Raw genomic sequence first — 20153 nt, forward strand, 5'->3', positions numbered from 1 at the left:
AACAGAGTGGAAGGGCAGGCAACACACGGAGTGGGAGAATACACTTGCAAACGTGATATATGATAAGGTGTTAAAATCCAAAATATATAAAGAATTCAAACAGCTCAATAGCAAGAAAAACAACCCAATTTTAAATTTTACTTATTTATTTATTCATTTATTTATTTTTGAGACTGAGTCTTACTCTAACACCCACGTTGGAGAGCAGTGGTGTAATCTTGGCTCACTGCAATCTCTGCCTCCCAGGTTCAAGCCATCCTCCCACCTCAGCTGGGAGTAGCTGGGACCACAGGTATGGGCCATCATGCTCAGCTAATTTTTTTGTATATTTGGTAGAGATGAGGTTTTGCCATGTTGCACAGGCTGGTCTCAAACTGCCGACCTCATGCAATCCACCTGCCTCAGACTCCCAAAGTGCTGAGATTACAGGCATGAGCCACTGGGCCTGGCCTCCAAGTTTTTAAATGGGCAAAGGATCTAAACAGACATTTCTTAAAGAACACACATAAATGACAAAGACATTCATGAAAAAATATTTAACATCCTGAATCATTAGGGAAATGCAAACTAAAACCTCAATGAGACAACACTTCACACCTGCTAGAATGACTGTTACCAAAAAGATTTTTAAAAAGGCTGGGCGCAGTGGCTCATGCCTGTAATCCCAGCATTTTGGGAGGCCAAGGCAGGCAGATCACGAGGTCAGGATTTCAAGACCAGCCTAGCCAACATGGTGAAATCCCATCTCTACTAAAAATACAAAAATTAGCTGGGCATGGTGGTGCATGCCTGTAATCCCAGCTACTCAGGAGGCTGAGGCAGGAGAATTGCTTGAACTGCGACCTGGGAGGTGGAGGTTGCAGTGAGTGGAGATCACGCTACTGCACTTCAGCCTGGGCTACAGAGCGAGACTCCGTCTCAAAAAAAAAAAAAAAAAAAAAAAAAAAATCCCATACTCAAGTGAGATGTAGTCCAGAAAAGCAAAATTGTCTTCACATTTGAAAATCACAATATTAACAGAATCAGTATCAAAAACATTTGACAAAGGTCAATATTCTTTCAATACCTCTTCCACTATGAAAACACTCAGTAAACCGGAAATGGAAGCGAACTTCTTTAACCTGAAATAAGGTATCCAAGAAAACCTCACTATAACATCATACTGATGGTGACACTGAATGTTTCCCCCTAAGATCAAATACAAGACAAGGATGTCTGTTTTTGACACAGCTATTCAACATGCTAAAAGAGGTGCTACCAGGGCAATCAGGCAAGAAAATGAAATAAAACCATTCCAGATTTTAAAGGGCATACAAACATAGCCTCTGTCTCCCTATCAAACATACAAAATCACCCATATTTTGTCACTGCACATATAGGTGGATACACCCAGGCAGACACACAAATCCTCAGAGATAACACTTCAGAGACATAAACAGGTGCTTGCAGAGACAAACACAGCTCAGGCCTCTCCACTCCTTCCCAGCTCTCTCTCTCTCCTTAGGACTAAGCACCACCTGACACACTGCATATTCTACTTATATCTTGTTTCTTGTCTCCCACCCTGCTTCAGGCAGATAGGGTTATTTGTTCAGCTCTGTTTATTTTTTTTATTTTTTAATTTTTTATTTTTTTGAGACGGAGTCTCGCTCTGTCGCCCAGGCTGGAGTGCAGTGGCCCGATCTCAGCTCACTGCAAGCTCCGCCTCCCGGGTTTACGCCATTCTCCTGCCTCAGCCTCCCAAGTAGCTGGGACCATAGGCGCCCGCCACCTTGCCCGGCTAGTTTTTTGTATTTTTTTTTTTAGTGGAGATGGGGTTTCACCATGTTAGCCAGGATGGTCTCGATCTCCTGACCTCTTGATCCGCCCGTCTCGGCCTCCCAAACTGCTGGGATTACAGGCTTGAGCCACCGCGCCCGGCCCCAGCTCTGTTTAATGCAGCACCCACTAGGAGGTCTGTTACAAAAAAGGAGATTAATACTCATGGAAAGGCTGGGCCCGGTGGCTCAAGTCTGTAATCCCAGCACTTTGGGAGGCTGAGGCAAGTGAATCACCTGAGGTCAGGAGTTTGAGACCAGCCTGGCCAACATGGTGAAACCTCATCTCTACTAAAAATACAAAAATTAGCTGGGCATGGTGGCAAGCGCCTGTAATCCCAGTTACTTGGGAGGCTGAAGCAGGAGAATCGCTTGAACCAGGGAGGCAGAGGTTGCAGTGAGCTGAGATCATGCCACTTCACTCCCACCTGGGCAACAAACTCCGTCTCAAAAAAAAAAAAGTACTCATTGAATCAGGAGATCATACACACAGAGGGGTTTTACACAAACCTCATCATAAGCCCACGTTTACTTGATTTTCAGAGTGATTCTTCAAAACCCATCCTATGTGGCAGAGGGGTGTCTCTTAACCTCCAGACCAAAGGTAAGTTTATCCAAATGAGCTGAAAATTTAGGTCCAGGCAAACACTTGTACACAGATGTTTACAGCAGCATTATTCATAATTTTCAAAATTTGGAAGCTACTAAGATGCCTTACAGTAGATAATGGATACGTAACAGCTACCTCCAGACAATGGAGGTACTAAAAATAAATGAGCTAAAAGGTAATGGAAAAAGCTAAAATGTGTATTACTTTTTAAAAAAAATTTCATGATCACATGCCCGCAAATGTTTATTACTAAGTGGAAGAAACAACTTTGAAAAGACTACATACTGTATGATTCAAACTACATAACACTGCAGAAAAACAGTACAAAAATCAGTGGTTGCCAGAAGTCAGGGGGGAGGAGGGATAAATAGGTGGATGAGAGGGTTTTTAGGACAATGAAACTACTCTGTATTACACCATAGTAGAAATGTCACTGTATAGTTAGGTGACAAAACTCACAGAATGTACAACTGCAAGAATAAATTCTAACATAGGCTAGACTTTGGATGACAATGATGTCTCAAAATAGGTTCATCAATTGTAACAAATGTACAACTTTGGTGCAGAATGTTGATAGCTGGAGGGGTTGTAACTGAGTGGGAACAGGGGGCATAAGGGAACTCTGTACTATGTGCTCAATTTTGCTGTGAATCTAAAACTACTCTAAAAAGCAAAGTATAAGGCCGGGCGTGGTGGCTCACACCTGTAATCCCAGCACTTGGGAGGCTGAGGCAAGTGAATCACCTGAGGTCAGGAGTTTGAGACCAGCCTGGCCAACATGGTGAAACCTCATCTCTACTAAAAATACAAAAATTAGCTGGGCATGGTGGCAAGCGCCTGTAATCCCAGTTACTTGGGAGGCTGAAGCAGGAGAATCGCTTGAACCAGGGAGGCAGAGGTTGCAGTGAGCTGAGATCATGCCACTTCACTCCCACCTGGGCAACAAACTCCGTCTCAAAAAAAAAAAAGTACTCATTGAATCAGGAGATCATACACACAGAGGGGTTTTACACAAACCTCATCATAAGCCCACGTTTACTTGATTTTCAGAGTGAATTCTTCAAAACCCATCCTATGTGGCAGAGGGGTGTCTCTTAACCTCCAGACCAAAGGTAAGTTTATCCAAATGAGCTGAAAATTTAGGTCCAGGCAAACACTTGTACACAGATGTTTACAGCAGCATTATTCATAATTTTCAAAATTTGGAAGCTACTAAGATGCCTTACAGTAGATAAATGGATACGTAACAGCTACCTCCAGACAATGGAGGTACTAAAAATAAATGAGCTAAAAGGTAATGGAAAAAGCTAAAATGTGTATTACTTTTTAAAAAAAATTTCATGATCACATGCCCGCAAATGTTTATTACTAAGTGGAAGAAACAACTTTGAAAAGACTACATACTGTATGATTCAAACTACATAACACTGCAGAAAAACAGTACAAAAATCAGTGGTTGCCAGAAGTCAGGGGGGAGGAGGGATAAATAGGTGGATGAGAGGGTTTTTAGGACAATGAAACTACTCTGTATTACACCATAGTAGAAATGTCACTGTATAGTTAGGTGACAAAACTCACAGAATGTACAACTGCAAGAATAAATTCTAACATAGGCTAGACTTTGGATGACAATGATGTCTCAAAATAGGTTCATCAATTGTAACAAATGTACAACTTTGGTGCAGAATGTTGATAGCTGGAGGGGTTGTAACTGAGTGGGAACAGGGGGCATAAGGGAACTCTGTACTATGTGCTCAATTTTGCTGTGAATCTAAAACTACTCTAAAAAGCAAAGTATAAGGCCGGGCGTGGTGGCTCACACCTGTAATCCCAGCACTTTGGGAGGCTGAGGCGGGCAGATCACCTGAGGTCAGGAGTTTGAGACCAGCCTGGTCAACATGGCGAAACCCTGTCTCTACTAAAAATACAAAAATTAGCCGGGCGTGGTGATGCGGGCCTGTAATCCCAGCTACTCAGAAGGCTGAGGCAGGAGAATCACTTCAGTCCAGGAGGTGGAGGTTGCAGTGAGCCAAGATGGCATCACTGCATAGGCGACAAAGCAAGACTCTGTCTCAAAAAAAAAAAAAAATTGAAAGAAAATAGAATCTCTCTCTCTACCCTTCAGCTGACCTCATTTCACCTGCTCTCTTTTCTCTGCAAGGCAGACCATAGAAACCAAAAATACACTCTAATCTACCTCGCCTTTCTGTCTTGGAGCTAGTCAACATGGCGAAACACTGTCTCTATTAAAAATACAAAAAATTAACTGGGCCTGGTGGTGCAGGCCTGTAGTCCCAGCTACTCGGAAGGCTGAGGCAGGAGAATCGCTTGAACCGGGAGGCAGAGGTTGCAGTGAGCTGAGATCACATCATTGTACCCCAGCCTGAACAACAGAGCAAGAGTCTGTCTCAAAAAAAAAAAAAAAAGAAAGAAAGAAAGAAAGAAATTAATGCTTGTTGTTTCAGGCATCCAATCTGTGGTTATTTATTACAGCAGCCAAACATGACTAAGATAGCGAAGTTCTTTCTCCAACATACATCAAGGATTTGAAATCTATAGTAATCAGGAGAGTATGGTATTACCAGAGAGATGGACAGACAGACCAATGAAAAATAGCAAAATCTGAAACAAGGGCATCTATTTAAGGCACAAGAACCTGTGACAGAACAGGCATTGTCAGGCAGTGATAGAGATGACAGATACTTTAACACAGGGGCAGGGGTTATCTACAAGAGAATATTCAACCCCCTGCATATCATCTAAGTGAAAAAAAAAACACCCTACTATTCCCCTCACACCACAATAATCAACACAAAAGGCTTCTGTGACCAACTGTGTGGGGTTTCTCCACATCAAAAAGCAAGTAATAGGCCAGACGTGGTGGCTCACACCTGTAATCTCAGCACTTTGGGAGGCCGAGGGGGGCAGATCACCTGAGGCCAGGAGTTCAAGACCAGCCTGACCAACATGGAGAAACTCCGTCTCTACTAAAAATAAAAAAGTAGCCAGGTGTGGGGAGGCTGAGGCAGGAAAATCACTTGAACCCGGGAGGCAGAGCTTGCAGTGAGCTGAGATCATGCCATTGCACTCCAGCCTGGGCAACAACAGTGAAACTCTGTCTCAAAAAAAAAAACAACAAAAAACAAAAAGGCCAGGCGCGGTGGCTCACGCCTGTAATCCCAGCACTTTGGGAGGCCGAGGCGGGCGGATCACAAGGTCAGGAGATCAAGACCATCCTGGCTAACACGGTGAAACCCTGTCTCTACTAAAAACACACACAAAAAAAATTAGCCGGGCGTGGTGGCAGCACCTGTAGTCCCAGCTACTCGGGAGGCTGAGGCAGGAGAATGGCGTGAACCCGGGAGGCGGAGCTTGCAGTGAGCTGAGATCCGGCCACTGCACTCCAGCCTGGGTGACAGAGCGAGACTCCGTCTCAAAAAAAACAAAAAAAACGGCAAGTAATGATTTGTGCAGCATATAGCCGCTGGGTATCTATCTGCCAAACTGATTCGATTATGAAGCTACCTACCTGGGGACAGCAGCAGATGCCACAGGTTGAGGGCTCAGTCCTAAGAGACTGACCCCACATATCCAACAGCAGTGGCAAGACCAGGCCTCTGGAACTTCTGACCAACAGCCTTCAAATTGAGGTTCCCATGACACTCTTTTTCGGCTGAATTAACTTGCTAACACAGCTCACAAAATTCGGGAAAATACGTTTACCAGTTTATTAAAAAGTCTATTTTAAAGGCTACAAATAAATAGCCAGGTAGAGATACATAGGGCAAGATCTGTAAGGGTCCCAAGCACAGGAGCTTCCATTCCGGTAGAGTTAGGGTATGACTCGCTCCTGGCATGAGGATGAGTTCTTGATCACCTTCCTATAATACAAGTCTCCCTGAGTTTAGCTGTCCAGAAGCTCCCCATACCCCATCCTCTTGGGCCTTTTATATAGACATCATTCAGTAGGAATGATAAAAGCATGGCTTTTAGGACAGACGTCGTTCAACAGGAATGATAAAAGTATGGAACACCTCGTAGAAGTGCAATTGGACAACGAGGGTATGGACTAATACTAATAGTGGGAAAACCAGTAAGGCCTGTCTGCTCACTCTTCTTAGTCTCTGTGTACATTCTTTCCTCCTGGGTATAGGGTAGGATCCTTTCTGAAGTGAGGGTCTTAAGACCTGCAAAGAGGCAAGATAAGTCAGAAAATTTCTTTATGGCCAGCTCCAAGACAGAAAGGCAGGGGAAGATCAGAGAATATTTTTAGTCTCTATGGCCTGTCTTGGGGAGAAATAGAGGCTATGAAAGGACTGTGGATGAAAGCATATATATATATATAAATATAGCTGTTATATATAAAAATCACAATCTATGTAATAATCAGTTAATTGTAGACTTGCCTATTATCCTGAATTCATATAATTTTATGTTACTTCAGTAACCATCTTATTAGGTTGGAGCAAAAGTAATTTTTTTGTTTGTTTGTTTTTTTGTTTTTTTTTTTTGAGATAGAGTCTCGCTCTGTTGCCCAGGCTGGAGTACACTATTGCCATCTCGGCTCACTGCAACCTCCACCTCCCAGGTTCAAGAGATTCTCCTGCCTAAGCCTCCTGAATAGCTGGGATTACAGGCATGCGCCACCACACCCAGCTAATTTTTGTGATTTTTAGTAGAGATGGGGTTTTGCCATGTTGGCCAGGGTAGTCTCGAGCTCCTGACCCCAAATGATCCACCTGCCTCAGCCTCCCGAAGTGCTGGGATTACAGGTGTGAGCCACCACGCCCAGGCATTTGTCATTCCTTTTACTATAGGCTTAACTTTCTCATACCAGAAGCAGGGCTCAACCACCCTTGGTACCATTTGCAGTTCTCTACTTCCTCCCAGTTTCTCCATGTGGTTGATCCATTCATCTGCCTTATAGATCGCCTCCCTATGGAACACCTAGATACAATTTACTTGACTCTTCCACTGACACCCACACTCCTATGGACTGAACCCACACGCTGCAATGACTGCCTGACAGTCATGGTGTGACTCCATGTAACTCGTGCCTCCTTCCTCTAAACACACCAAAACCTCCCAAAGAGAAGCTGGGTTAGGTAACACCCTGTACCCCAATAAAGGATTTGGCCTGCAATTTCCTCTTTCCCTTATGCCCCACTGACAGGTTGAGGGTACGTGTCACAAATAGCTCCACCTACCTGCTGGCCTACAAGGCATGCTACCCTCCTTTCTCTGGGATTTTTTTTTTTTTTCCCGGATGGAGTCTCACTCAGTCACCAGGCTGGAGAGTAGTCGCACTTTCTCGGCTCACTGCAATCTCTGACTCCCTGGTTCAAGTGATTCCCCTGCCTCAGCCTCCCGAGTAGCTGGAACTACAGGTGCACCCCACCACACCCAGCTAATTTTTGTATTTTTACTAGAGACAGAGTTTTACCATGTTGGCCAGGATGGTCTCAATCTCCTGACCTCGTGATCCACCTGCCTTGGTCTCCCAAAGTGCTAGGGTTACAGGCGTGAGCCACCATGCCCGGCCTCTGGAATTTCTAAGTAATAAACTCCTTCTATTATTTCCTGTGTTTTGTTGAGTTGTCTCCTCTGAGTCTCACCTAATTGCCTAATTGACACATCTGACTACTGTTTGAACCTACCTACTATCATAATCAGGGCTCTCTTGGTAGAAACAGAGTAGCAGTGTTCACTAGCCACTAATAGATACCGGATTAGTCCGGATTAGTGGCTACTCTTGGATTAAACTGACAATGGTTAGACAAGAGCTACAAGGTGCCTGCTTGTACAGAGCAAGTATAAACAAGTTTGCTGTTGCAAGTGTGCTGTTGAGAGGGACACCTGGTCATGGGTATGACATTTAGGCAAGTAGATCATTTGAGGTCAGGAATTCGAGATCAGCCTAGCCAACAGGGAGAAACCCTGTCTCTACTAAAAATACAAAAATTAGCCGGGCATGGTGGCTCACTTCTGTAATCCCTGTTACTTAGAAGGCTGAGGCACTGGAAATGCTTGACCCAAGGAGGTGGAGGCTGCAGTGAGCCAACATGATACCACTGCACTCCAGCCTGGGTAAGAGTGAGTTTTTTTTTTTGTTTGTTTGTTTTTGAGACAGAAGAAATAAAAATTTAAAAAAAAATTTTAAAGTAGCAAACTTTCATAAGTTACAATTTTTTTTCCAACTTCACTGTAGGGAGAGTGTTCTTTATTTAACCTGGGAGCACAGATTCAAGTTGCCTGAAATATATACTCCCTAAAGTGTTCTTTTACAAGAAAATTAAGTACGCCTCAAAGGAAGAGCCAAAGTCAACTCAATTAAAATCAAGAAGAGTGGCCGGGTGCGGTGGCTCAAGCCTGTAATCCCAGCACTTTGGGAGGCCGAGACGGGTGGATCACGAGGTCAGGAGATCGAGATCATCCTGGCTAACATGGTGAAACCTCGTCTCTACTAAAAAATACAAAAAAACTAGCCAGGCGAGGTGGCGGGCACCTGTAGTCCCAGCTACTCGGGAGGCTGAGGCGGGAGAATGGCATAAACCCGGGAGGCGGAGCTTGCAGTGAGCTGAGAGCCCGCCACTGCACTCCAGCCTGGGTGACAGAGCGAGACTCCGTCTCAAAAAAAAAAAAAAAAAAATCAAGAAGAGTACCCTTCCCCAACCTTGATGATGGTGCATGCAGAAGGCAGCCAAAAAAAGCAAACAAACAAAAAAATGTAAAAGAGTCCATCAAAATGTAGACTGGAGTGAAAAGGTAAATCACTCCCTGCAAGAAAATATTAGCAATCCCTACAAATGAAAAAGAATTAGTCTACAGAACATGTTAAAAAAAGAAAAAAGGAAGAAAGAAATGAAGCAATAAATATACAAATGACTTTAATGTGACAAGATGACTGAAAATTATTTTACAGAAGATGAAAGTCCACATAGAAAAAATGCTCAATCCCACTGTAAAAAGCAACATGTAATCACACAGAGAAAAATAAAGAGAACTATGTATAAGGAGTAAATACACATGCATACATGGTCAGAGGGTTAATCCATATATTCCACTGGCATTCCCAAGTCAATCTGAATTTATCTATAAGCTATATCCCAGGGATTTTTTTTTCTAATGTATAAAATATTTACAAAGCGGCCAGATGCGGTGGCGCACACCTCTAATCCCAGAACTTTGGGAGGCTGAGGTGGGTGGATCACAAGGTCAACAGATCAAGACCATCCTGGCCAACACGGTAAAACCCTGTCTCTACTAAAAATAAAAAAATTAGCTGGGTGGGGCAAGGCGCGGTGGCTCATGCCTATAATCCCAACACTTTGGGAGGCCGAGGTGAGTGGAGCACCTGAGGTCGGGAGTTCGAGACCAGTCTGACCAACATAGAGAAACCCCGTCTCTATTAAAAATACAAAATTAGCCAGGAGTGGTGGTGCATGCCTATAATCCCAGCTACACTGGAGGCTGAGGCAGGAGAATCGCTTGAACCCAGGAGGCAGAGGTTGCGGTGAGCCGAGATTGTGCCATTGCCCTCCAGCCTGGGCAACAAGAGCGAAATTCCATCTCAAAATAAAAAAAATTAAAAAAAAAATGCTGGGTGTGGTGGCATGAGCCTGTAAACCCAGCTACTCGGGAGGCTGAGGCAGAAGAATCGCTTGAACCCGGGAGGCAGGGGTTGCAGCGAGCTGAGATTGTGCCACTGCACTCCAGCCTGGCCTGGTGACAGAGTGAGACTCCGTCTCAAAAAAAAAAAAAAATTTTATGAAGCATGGCGGGCCACAGTGGTTCACACCTATAATCCCAGTACTGAGCCCAAGGGTTCAAGATTAGCCTGGACGACATGGCAAGATCCCATCTCTATAAAAAAATACAACCATTAGTCAGGCGTGTAGCACACGCCTGTAGTCCCAGCTACTTGGGAGGGTGAGATGGGAGGATTGCTTGAGCCTGGGAGGCCAAGGTTGCAGTGAGCCATGATCGTGCCACTGCACTTCAGTCTGGGCAACAGAGGAAGACCCACCTCCAAAAAAAGAAAAAAATTTATGAAGCATTAGCACTTGGAGACAAAAATAACAATTACATTGGCAACAAGTAAAATACTAACAACTCAAATCAAGCGGTGGAATGGTTAGTAACCTGGGTGACCCACAGCCTCAGACAGCAGCATGTGTGCAATGGATTTAGGTAAAGAAACCACAAAAATACCTTTTCAGCATATTGTTAATATCAACTTACTGAAAACTTACAAGTGGCAAAACTCTATGACAAAGCAACAATAAAGCTATAAAGAATAAAAGATGCAGTGCATGGTGGCTCACACCTATAATCCCAGCACTTTGGGAGGCTGAGGAGGGCAGATTGCTTGGGCTCAGGACTCAAGGGACGAGCCTGGGCAACATGGCAAAACCCCATCTGACAAAAATACAAAAATAAGCCAGGCGAGGTGGTGCGCGTCTGTAGTCCCAGCTACTTGGGAGGTTGAGGTGGGAGGATGGCTTAAGCCAGAAAGGTAGAGGCTGCAGTGAGCCAAGATTGCGGCACTGCACTCCAGCCTGGGCAACAGAGCCATACCTTGTCTCAAAAATAAATAAATAAATAACAACAAAAAAAATCAGAATCAGGGTCGGGCGTGGTAGCTTACCCATGTAATCCTAGCACTTTGGGAGGCCGAGGCAGGTGGATCATGTGAGGTCAGGAGTTCGAGACCAGCCTGACCAATATGGTGAAATCCCGTCTTCACTAAAAATACAAAAATTAGTTGGGTGTGCTGGTGTGCGCCTGTAGCCCCAGCTACTTGGGAGCCTGAGACAGGAGAATTGCTTGTACCCAGGAGGAAGAGGCTGCAGTGAGCCAAGACTGTACCACTGCACTCTAGCCTCAGTGACAGAGCCAGACCCTATCTCAAAAAAAAAAAAAAAAGCCGGGCGCAGTGGCTCACCCCTGTAATCCCAGCACTCTGGGAGGCCGAGGCGGGCAGATCACGATGTCAGGAGATTGAGACCATACTGGCTAACACAGTGAAACCCTGTCTCTACTAAAAATACAAAAAAATGGCCACGCGCGGAGGCTCACACCTGTAATGCTCACACCTGTAATCCCAGCACTTTGGGAGGCCGAGGAGGGTGGATCACGAGGTCAGGAGATGGAGACCATCCTAGCTAACATGGTGAAACCCTGTCTTAACTAAAAATACAAAATATAGGCCGGGCGCGGTGGCTCAAGTCTGTAATCCCAGCACTTTGGGAGGCCGAGAGGGGCGGATCACGAGGTCAGGAGATCGAGACCATCCTGGCTAACACGGTGAAACCCCGTCTCTACTAAAAAATGCAAAAAACTAGCCGGGCGAGGTGGTGGGCGCCTGTAGTCCCAGCTACTCGAGAGGCTGAGGCAGGAGAATGGCGTAAATCCGGGAGGCGGAGCTTGCAGTGAGCTGAGATCCGGCCACTGCACTCCAGCCTGGGCGACAGAGCGAGACTCCGTCTCAAAAAAAAAAAAAAAAAAAAATACAAAATATAGCCAGGTGTGGTTGCAGGTGCCTGTAGTCCCAGCTACTCGGGAGGCTGAGGCAGCAGAATGGTGTGAACCCCGGAGGCGGAGCTTGCAGTGAGCCGAGATCGCTTCATTAAACTCCAGCCTGGGTAACTGAGTGAGACTCCATTTAAAAAAAAAAAACAGAATCAGTACTGTGGTCATCTCTGGGTACAGAGAAGGAAGGTAAAATCAGGGAGACATGCCAGAAATGCCCAAGGCTTATTTGTTTACCTTTACCCACATTCAAAAGTTCACTATACTCTCACTGTGGAGATGCAGCCCAGAGTGGCTCCTCCTAGGCAGTGAGGGAGGAATATCTGAGTAATTAGAAAACATAATCCTCGGAGCACTACTCACTCTACTGTCCCCTCCTCAGTGTGGAAATGCTCCCTCCTCCAGGGTCTTAATTCTCACCAGCAACCACTCACTAGGAGTTGATGTAAGTCATTTTTTCTGACAACAAATGCGTGGAGACTGCTCAATATCAACTAACTTTCCAACACCAGCTGGGGATCCAGTAATTCAATTCTGTCATCACCTGGCATTAGCCCAGATCCCACAAGTCCAGGGCTCACCCCAGGACACAGCCCCCACTGCAGATGCCAGCCCCAGCCTTGATGTGCTGGCAGGGTGGTACAGTGGGCCGGGGGTGGGGGGTGGAGGCACCGTTAATTCTAACCAACTGCATATAAATCCAACAAACCCTCCTCGCTTTTTTTTTTTTTTGAGAAATTTAAAAGAGGCCAGACATCGTGGCTCATGCATGTAATCCCAGCACTTGGGAGGCTGAGGCTGGTGGACTGGTTGAGCACAGGAGTTTGAGACCAGCATGGGCAACATGGCGAAACCCTGTCTCTACCAAAAAAAAAAAAAAAAAAAAAAAAAGGCGGGTGTGGTAATTTTAGCTGGGTCTAGTCCCAGCTACTCAGGAGGCTGAGATGGGAGGATCCTTTGAGCCTGGGAGGCAGAGGTGGCAGTGAGCCAAAATTGAGTCACTGTGCTTCATTCAGCCTGGGCGACAGATTAAAACCATGTCTCAAAAAAAACTCAAAGTCCATACGATTCCTATTGCAAATGAATTGCCACTTGAACTAAAGGAAAATGTACTTGACCTTTTTTTTTTTTTTTTTTGAGATGGAGTCTCACTTTCTGGCCCAGGCTGGAGTGCAATGGCGCGATCTCAGCTCACTGCAAGCTCCGTCTCCCGGGTTCACGCCATTCTCCTGCCTCAGCCTCCCAAGTAGCTGGGACTACAGGTGCCCGCCACCATACCCAGCTTTTTTTTTGTATTTTTAGTAGAGACAGGGTTTCACCGTGTTAGCCAGGATGGTCTTGATCTCCTGACCTCATGATCCACCCGCCTCAGCCTCCCAAAGTGCTGGGATTACAGGCGTGAGCCACTATGCCTGGCCACAAACCCTCCTCACTTTCAATAATTTGCTAGTACTACTCACAAAACTCAGAAAAACACAAGTTTACCAGTTTGTCATAAAGGATGACCCCTATAATCTCAGCACTTTGGGAGGCTAAGGTGGGTGGACCACCTGAGGTCAGGAGTTCGAGACCAGCGTGGCCAACATGGTGAAACCCTATCTCTACCATAAATACAAAAAAAAAAATTAGCTAGGTGTGGTAGCAGGCACCTGTAATCCCAGCTACTTGGGAGGCTGAGGCAGGAGAATCACTTGAACCCGGGAGGTGGAGGTTACAGAGAGCCGAGATCTTGCCATTGAACTCCAGCCTGGGAAACAAGAGTGTAACTTTCATCTCAAAAAAAAAAAAAAAAAATGACCCAAGAATACCCAAATGGAAAAGATGTATAGGACCAGGGAAGTGGGGGTCCCCTGGAAGGCCCCGGCCCTCTACTTCAACTGTCCTCTGGGAGGAGTCACACAAGGGCTAATATTCACTAGACCCTCCGGGGAAGGGAGTATAAGACCCCCTTCCCTACAGGACTTGAGTTCCACCCTCCCAGCACATCACTGTGTTCACCAACCAGGAAGCTCTCAGAATGTCTTCATTCCAGAATTTTTATATTAACTGAATTCAATATCCAGCCTCTCCCCCTTTACTGTGGTCAAAAATGGGGCTTGGGGGGGCGTGGTGGCTCATGCCTGTAATCCCAGCACTTTGGGAGGCCATGGTGGGCGGATCACCTAAGGCCAGGAGTTGGGGACCAGCCTGGCTAACATGATGAAACCCTGTTTCTACTAAAAATACATGGCTGGGCATGGTGGTATGTGCCTATAATCCCAGCTACTCAGGAGGCTGAGGCAGGAGAATTGCTTGAACCCAAGAGGCAGAGGTTGCAGTGAGCCGAGATCGCGCCATTGCACTCCAGCTTGGGCAACAAGACCGAAACTCCATCTCAAAAAAAAAAAAAAAAGAATGGGCATTTGTAGTCACTATCTGGCTTTCTGATTTAAAGAAAAAAACACTGTGAAGTAATGGAAAAGGTATCTTTGCATGAGTCTGCTTCTGCAAAACAGAAAGGACTGAGTGGTTAATGGGGTAGTGATTTCTGTGACCGTATCCATTTAACTGGATTATAGGGCTTGAGTAAAACTCAACATTATTAGCAGTTTGGCTTTGCTTCCACAGAATTGGTTTAATTGTAGAACAAATTGTACAAATTGGGAAAGTCTCTGAGGGGCAGACTTAGATGCTTTTGCCTCTTGGAGAAAGGGTTTAGGTAGAGATGGGGCGTGGTGGCAGGTGCCTGTATTTTTTTTAGTAGAGACGGGGTTTCTCCATATTGCTTAGGGTGGTCTTGGCCTCCCAAAATGCTGGGATTACAGGCGTGAGCCACCGTGCCCAGTGTTATATTTTCTTTTTTTGAGACAAAGTCTGGCAATGTTGCCTGGGCTGGTCTCAAACTGCTAAGCTCAAGCTATCCTCCGGCCTCAGCCTCCCAAAGTGATGGGATTACAAGCGTGAGCCACAGCATCGGGCCTACAAATGCCCATTCTTTGCTTCACAAAACATTAGCTGAACAGTTTTGTGTTCACTGATCAGTGGGAACAAAACATTTGTTAACCAAACATACCTTAAATTTGTGTCTCTGACACAGACCATCAAAGATTTGGCTTCATGACTCCTCAATGTACTAGAATGAGATTCTGCTTCATAGGTGAAAAGCCACAGGACCTACACATATCATACAGATAATTACTCCAAAATATGGAGAAATACAGATACAAGCCCTTGACTTGTAAATTTCCTCCACGTCCTTAACTTTGACCCACTCTCAGCCTGAACAAACAGGCAACGCTTCCTAAGAAGAGAATAACCTCAGAATAAAACATGCTCTGATTTAGGTCTCATTTTGCACCCTCCATCCTGCCTTCTTCCTCTTCATCTTCTTTCTAATTTTGTTTGCCCCTTCCTATGAAAGAAAATGCTTTTCTACCTAAATTTTCAGATCTTTGCAGATCTTATATTTGGTTGATGCCTTCCATTATGCAGTACTCCTTTGGATTGGCCTCAGTTTGGAGTCACTGGCCTCAGGCCTCTGCAGCCCAGTCAAGGCTACCCACTTCCCTTTACACACCTTATGTGGATATTTAAAGAAAATACCCATGTTTGATGACTCATGTTTGATGAATCTAGCAAAATCAATCTCAATGTTTATGGGAGGGAAGAAAATTAAGGCACATTTATATAATAGCTGAACAGAAAAAGCATAAGAATCTACAATCTATTCTTTTCAGACAAAGATGTTACTTAATTACTATTTCCATGAAAAAAATAATTTAGTAAACAAAAATCCTATTACAGGATTCCTAGTTGTTGCCAGGTCCTGCTCCCTAAGATTTAGAATTAATCTGCCAAGTTCCAACAACAAGAAATAGAAGTTATTCACTGTCACAAATTCTCCACCTTGCAAGAGAAATTGATGTATTGGTGAATCTTTGTAATTCCCCAATTTATCTACCAACTTTCTTGTGAAACCATATTCATTTTTCTGAAACCACAATAGGAGAGTTGGTTCTCCCCACTCCCATTTATTTTCCCTGATAATATTCTCAAGGTTAAGCCCCGGAATTCCATTTCAAGTCACCCAAGAGAACACAGATCTGACAAACATACTACACATATACTACACATGCTCTGGGAAAGAATAAAATAAAATAAGAATTTGTTGTTGTTGGCCGGGCGCGGTGGCTCAAGCCTGTAATCCCAGCTCTTTGGGAGGCCGAGACGGGCGGATCACGAGGTCAGGAGATCGAGACCATCCTGGCTAACACAGTGAAACCCCGTCTCTACTAAAAAATACAAAAAAAACTAGCCGGGCGAGGTGGCGGGCGCCTGTAGTCCCAGCTACTCGGGAGGCTGAGGCAGGAGAATGGCGTAAACCCAGCAGGTGGAGCTTGCAGTGAGCTGAGATCCGGCCACTGCACTCCAGCCTGGGCGACAGAGCGAGACTCCGTCTCAAAAAAAAAAAAAAAAAAAAAAGAATTTGTTGTTGTTATTGTTGTTAAGCAGTTAAAATTTTGAGACAGAGTCCTGCTCTGTCACCTAGGCTGGAGTGCAATGGCACAATCTCAACTCACTGCAACTTCCACCTCCTGGATTCAAGTGATTCTCCTGCCTCAGCCTCCTGAGTAGCTGGGATTATAGGCGCCCACAACCACACTTGGCTAATTGTTGTATTTTTAGTAGAGACAGGGTTTCACCATGTTGGCCAGGCTGGTCTCAAACTCCTGACCTCAGGTGATCCACCCACCTTGGCCTCCTAAAGTGCTGGAATTACAGGCTTGAGTCACTGGGCGTGGCCAGCACTTTAAATTTTATTGACCTTTCAGTTTTTTTAAAAAAGTTTAAGGTCACACTGCTAAGTCTGACGTGCTACATACAGATGGTGCAGAATATGAGTATGAAGAGATACACATTGGTCCATGCCCCAAAAGATTACAGAATCATCTCCATAAATACACAAAGAATTCTTGTGAAGACACAAGGGCACTGTCCAGGTTTTCTAAGACACTTTTCTAAGTGACTTGAGGCATAAAATCCACACCACTGTGAACACACACATTGTAGACTTTCTGTCTCTGACACAGACCATCAAAGATTTGGCTTCATGACTCTCTCAAACGTACTAGAATGAGATTCTGCTTCTTAGGTGAAAAGCCACAGCACCTACACATATCATTTAGATAATTACTCCAAAATATGGAGAAATGCAGATACAAGCCCTTGAAAATAAGAATTTTTAAAATGTGGAATATAAGACTAATTTCTTTCCCCCTCAAAGAAATTACCACCTCTTGGGAAATACATTATCTTCTCTATGAAGCTCTACTGATAAAATGCACTTTTAACTAAACGAAATACTCAAGCTGAACTTGTTGTTAAGGCAACAATCCCTTAACAGGGAGAAGCAATGTTGACCTGGAATACAGACATTCATCTGACTCCAGTGTCAGCAGAGGTCATCCTATTTATCAGTTGGGACATCCCTCTACTCATCGTGCTCATTGAAATGCTCAATGACCACCTGCCTAAGAGACACTGCATTATGCCCCACTGTGTACCCGAAGTGCATTTTGTTTTTCAGGTTCTTCCACCACCTTGCTGAGATAGTTTTTCTCCCTTCACAAGGCTGAGAGAATCCAAAGGACAGGAATCATTTCCATCTTTTCCCTTGCCGACCTAAAAAGTAGAGGCTGAAGCACAAAACATGACCCAAAGTGCCTGAAAAAGGGGGACAGGAAGTGGGCTGATACAAAGTTGTTTGTCAGGAATTAACATTGATAAGCGCGTGGCTATGAACTGTTAAGCTATAGGGTGTGGGTTCCAGTGTCCTGTGCTGCATTAGTAAGTTAATTATACCTACTTGTGGCAATAGCAGTTTCAAAAGATGAATTCATAGCTTCAGGGAGTTAGAAGGTGATTGCTGTATCATTTGAATGTCTCTACGGGCCCATTCATTTAAAAGGATCCGCATTTATCAGACAAAAATTATTTTTTTGAGGTCGGGTGTGGTCAGGCCTGTAATCCCGGCACTTTGGGAGGCCAAGGCAGGCGGATCACGAGGTCAGGAGATCGAGACCATCCTAGCTAACACGGTGAAACTCCGTTTCTACTAAAAATACAAAAAATTAGCCGGGTGTGGCGGCGTGTGCCTGTAGTCCCAGGTACTGGGGAGGCTGAGGCAGAAGAATCGCTTGAATCTGGGAGGCGGAAGTTGCAGTGAGCCGAGATCGCACCACTGCACTCCAGCCTGGGCAACAGAGTGAGACTGTGTCTCAAAAAAAAAAAAAAATTATCTGGGAGTGGTGGCGCAAAACTGTGGTCCCAGCTACAGAGGAGGCTGAGGCAGGAGAATCGCTTGAACCCAGGAGATGGAGGTTGCAGTGAGCCAAGCTCACGTCACTGCACTCCAGCCTAGGCGACAGAGCAAGACTCTTTCAAAACACAAAAAATCTTTTCTTTTCTCAATCCTCAATACCAGCATCTGATTGGCAGACCACCAATGTGTCTCCAAAGGATGGAAACAGGGGTTGAGGAAGGAAAAGCTGAATGCCCCAGGAGTGGGCTATTTAGAAGCAGGGTATGCTAGATTTATCCTAGTCCCGGGGCATTCTCCCAGCCTTCTATTTCTTTTTTTGAGACAGAGTCTCGCTCTGTTGCCTAGGCTGGAGTGAAGTGGCCAGATCTCCGCTCACTGCAAGCTCCGCCCTCCGGGTTCATGTCATTCTCCTGCCTCAGCCTCCTGAGTAGCTGCGCCTTGTGTTTTTAGTAGAGACGGGGTTTCACAGTGTTCGCCAGGATGCTGTCGATCTCCTGACCTCTTGATCCGCCCGCCTCGGCCTCCCAAAGTGCTGGGAATACAGGCGTGAGCCACCGCGCCCGGCCCCAGCCTTCTATTTCAACTGTCCTCTGGGAGGAGTCACCCAAGACCCAATATTCACTAAACCCTCCAAGAGACTTGGCAGCTGTGGGCAGCTTGAGTCAGCTCCAGACAGTTTTGAAACCCAGAACCAGGAAAAAATAAATAGGAGGGGGCGCTGAAGGCATATCACCCTGTAAAGATTCCAAAGGGGAACCTCAATTCAAAGTCATTCTGATGAGGTGTCCGGACCTAGAGAAGATAAAAAGAGAGGCACAAAGGTGTGTTTTCTTTTCTTTTTTTTTTTCCAGCGGAGTGTCAAGGCTATGAACAGAAAACAAATCTTGATGAAAGAGTAATCCATTGCTTTGTTGAAAAATAAACAATGAAAAAATGTTTGAAATGTAGAATATAGGAGAAACGGTTGCTAATGTTGTCGTGAATGGGAGGGGAGAGGGTGGCGTTTGGAAAAGCGAGAAGAGAACCGGAAATTTGGGGATTTACTGAAGCCCTGAAAACAGCAGGCGGGGGGACGGAGTGAGGATTTGGGACTCTGAATCCCATATACTTAGAAAACTCAGGAAAAAACGGGTGTCCTCCGTGGAGAGAAAAGGAACTGGGAACCTCATAGACCACAGCTCCTTCCACGCACAAGTCAGGATTTCCCCCACCCCATGACCCTCGCGTGGCCCCCGCACAATCTGGAGAGACTTGGGGCTCCGGGGCCGCAATCGCGGCACAGGGCGGGATAAGGACGCCCGGGGTCCCGGCTGCCGGCCCAGCCCCACCCGCGGCCGAGGGTACCGAGGGCTGAGCTGCGCCAGAGGGACTCTGTACGCAGACCCAGAATCGCCCACGGGAAGGCCCGGGCCCCGCCACAGCCAGTTCCGGTTGTCCAACCAGCCCCTCCTCCCTGTCTCGGGACGCAGGGCTGGACACACTCACCATTTCCTAACTCCCGGGTGTCCCGGCTTCCTCCCTCCAGATCCCAAGGCCGGTACGGGGAAGAGCGCCACACAGACTCCAGCCGAGGCACTCAGGGCCTCTGGGACTAGTGAAGCGAAACCAAGTACGGCAGACGCGAGAAATGAAAATCCCGCGAGAAGGTTGAACGTCTGCAGCTGCGTCCCCGGCGGCGCGCCTGATTGGACTGATCGCAAAGCTCCGCCCCGGCGCCCCTGATTGGGTACCGCTTCGGGCTCTGCCCCCTGCATCTTGACAGATGTGAATGACAGGAGATGTGATACACAGATGAGTGGAGCGGGAATGAGGATTCTTGACCTCAGCCCTCAAAGGCAGGGTGCACTTCTTCCCCTCGTCCCCTTTACTGTACTTGGTCTGCGGGGGATGGGGA

At 45.8% G+C, this 20153-nt stretch overlaps 1 protein-coding gene across 2 annotated transcripts in view; it reads right to left on the reverse strand.

Annotated features, from left to right (window-relative positions):
* The window catches only part of ZNF136 (zinc finger protein 136), a 31888-nt gene extending 11967 nt beyond the window's left edge, over positions 1 to 19921 (reverse strand). The window contains exons 1-2 of one of the 2 annotated variants that reach the window (XM_033195405.1): positions 19745 to 19921; positions 15011 to 15111 (exon numbers count right to left, since the gene is read on the reverse strand). Coding sequence is in view for 1 of the 2 variants with exons in the window: in XM_033195404.1 (XP_033051295.1) it covers positions 19745 to 19747 (3 nt within the window). In the remaining variant the exon portion in view is untranslated. The remainder of the gene's footprint in view (positions 1 to 15010; positions 15112 to 19744) is intronic. The other variant, XM_033195404.1, reaches the window with a different exon arrangement.
* Positions 19922 to 20153: the final 232 nt, after the last annotated feature.

Source organism: Trachypithecus francoisi, unplaced genomic scaffold (genome assembly GCF_009764315.1).
Source record: "Trachypithecus francoisi isolate TF-2019V2 unplaced genomic scaffold, Tfra_2.0 Lachesis_group5, whole genome shotgun sequence".
In the NCBI taxonomy this organism is placed as follows: Eukaryota; Metazoa; Chordata; class Mammalia; order Primates; family Cercopithecidae; genus Trachypithecus; species Trachypithecus francoisi.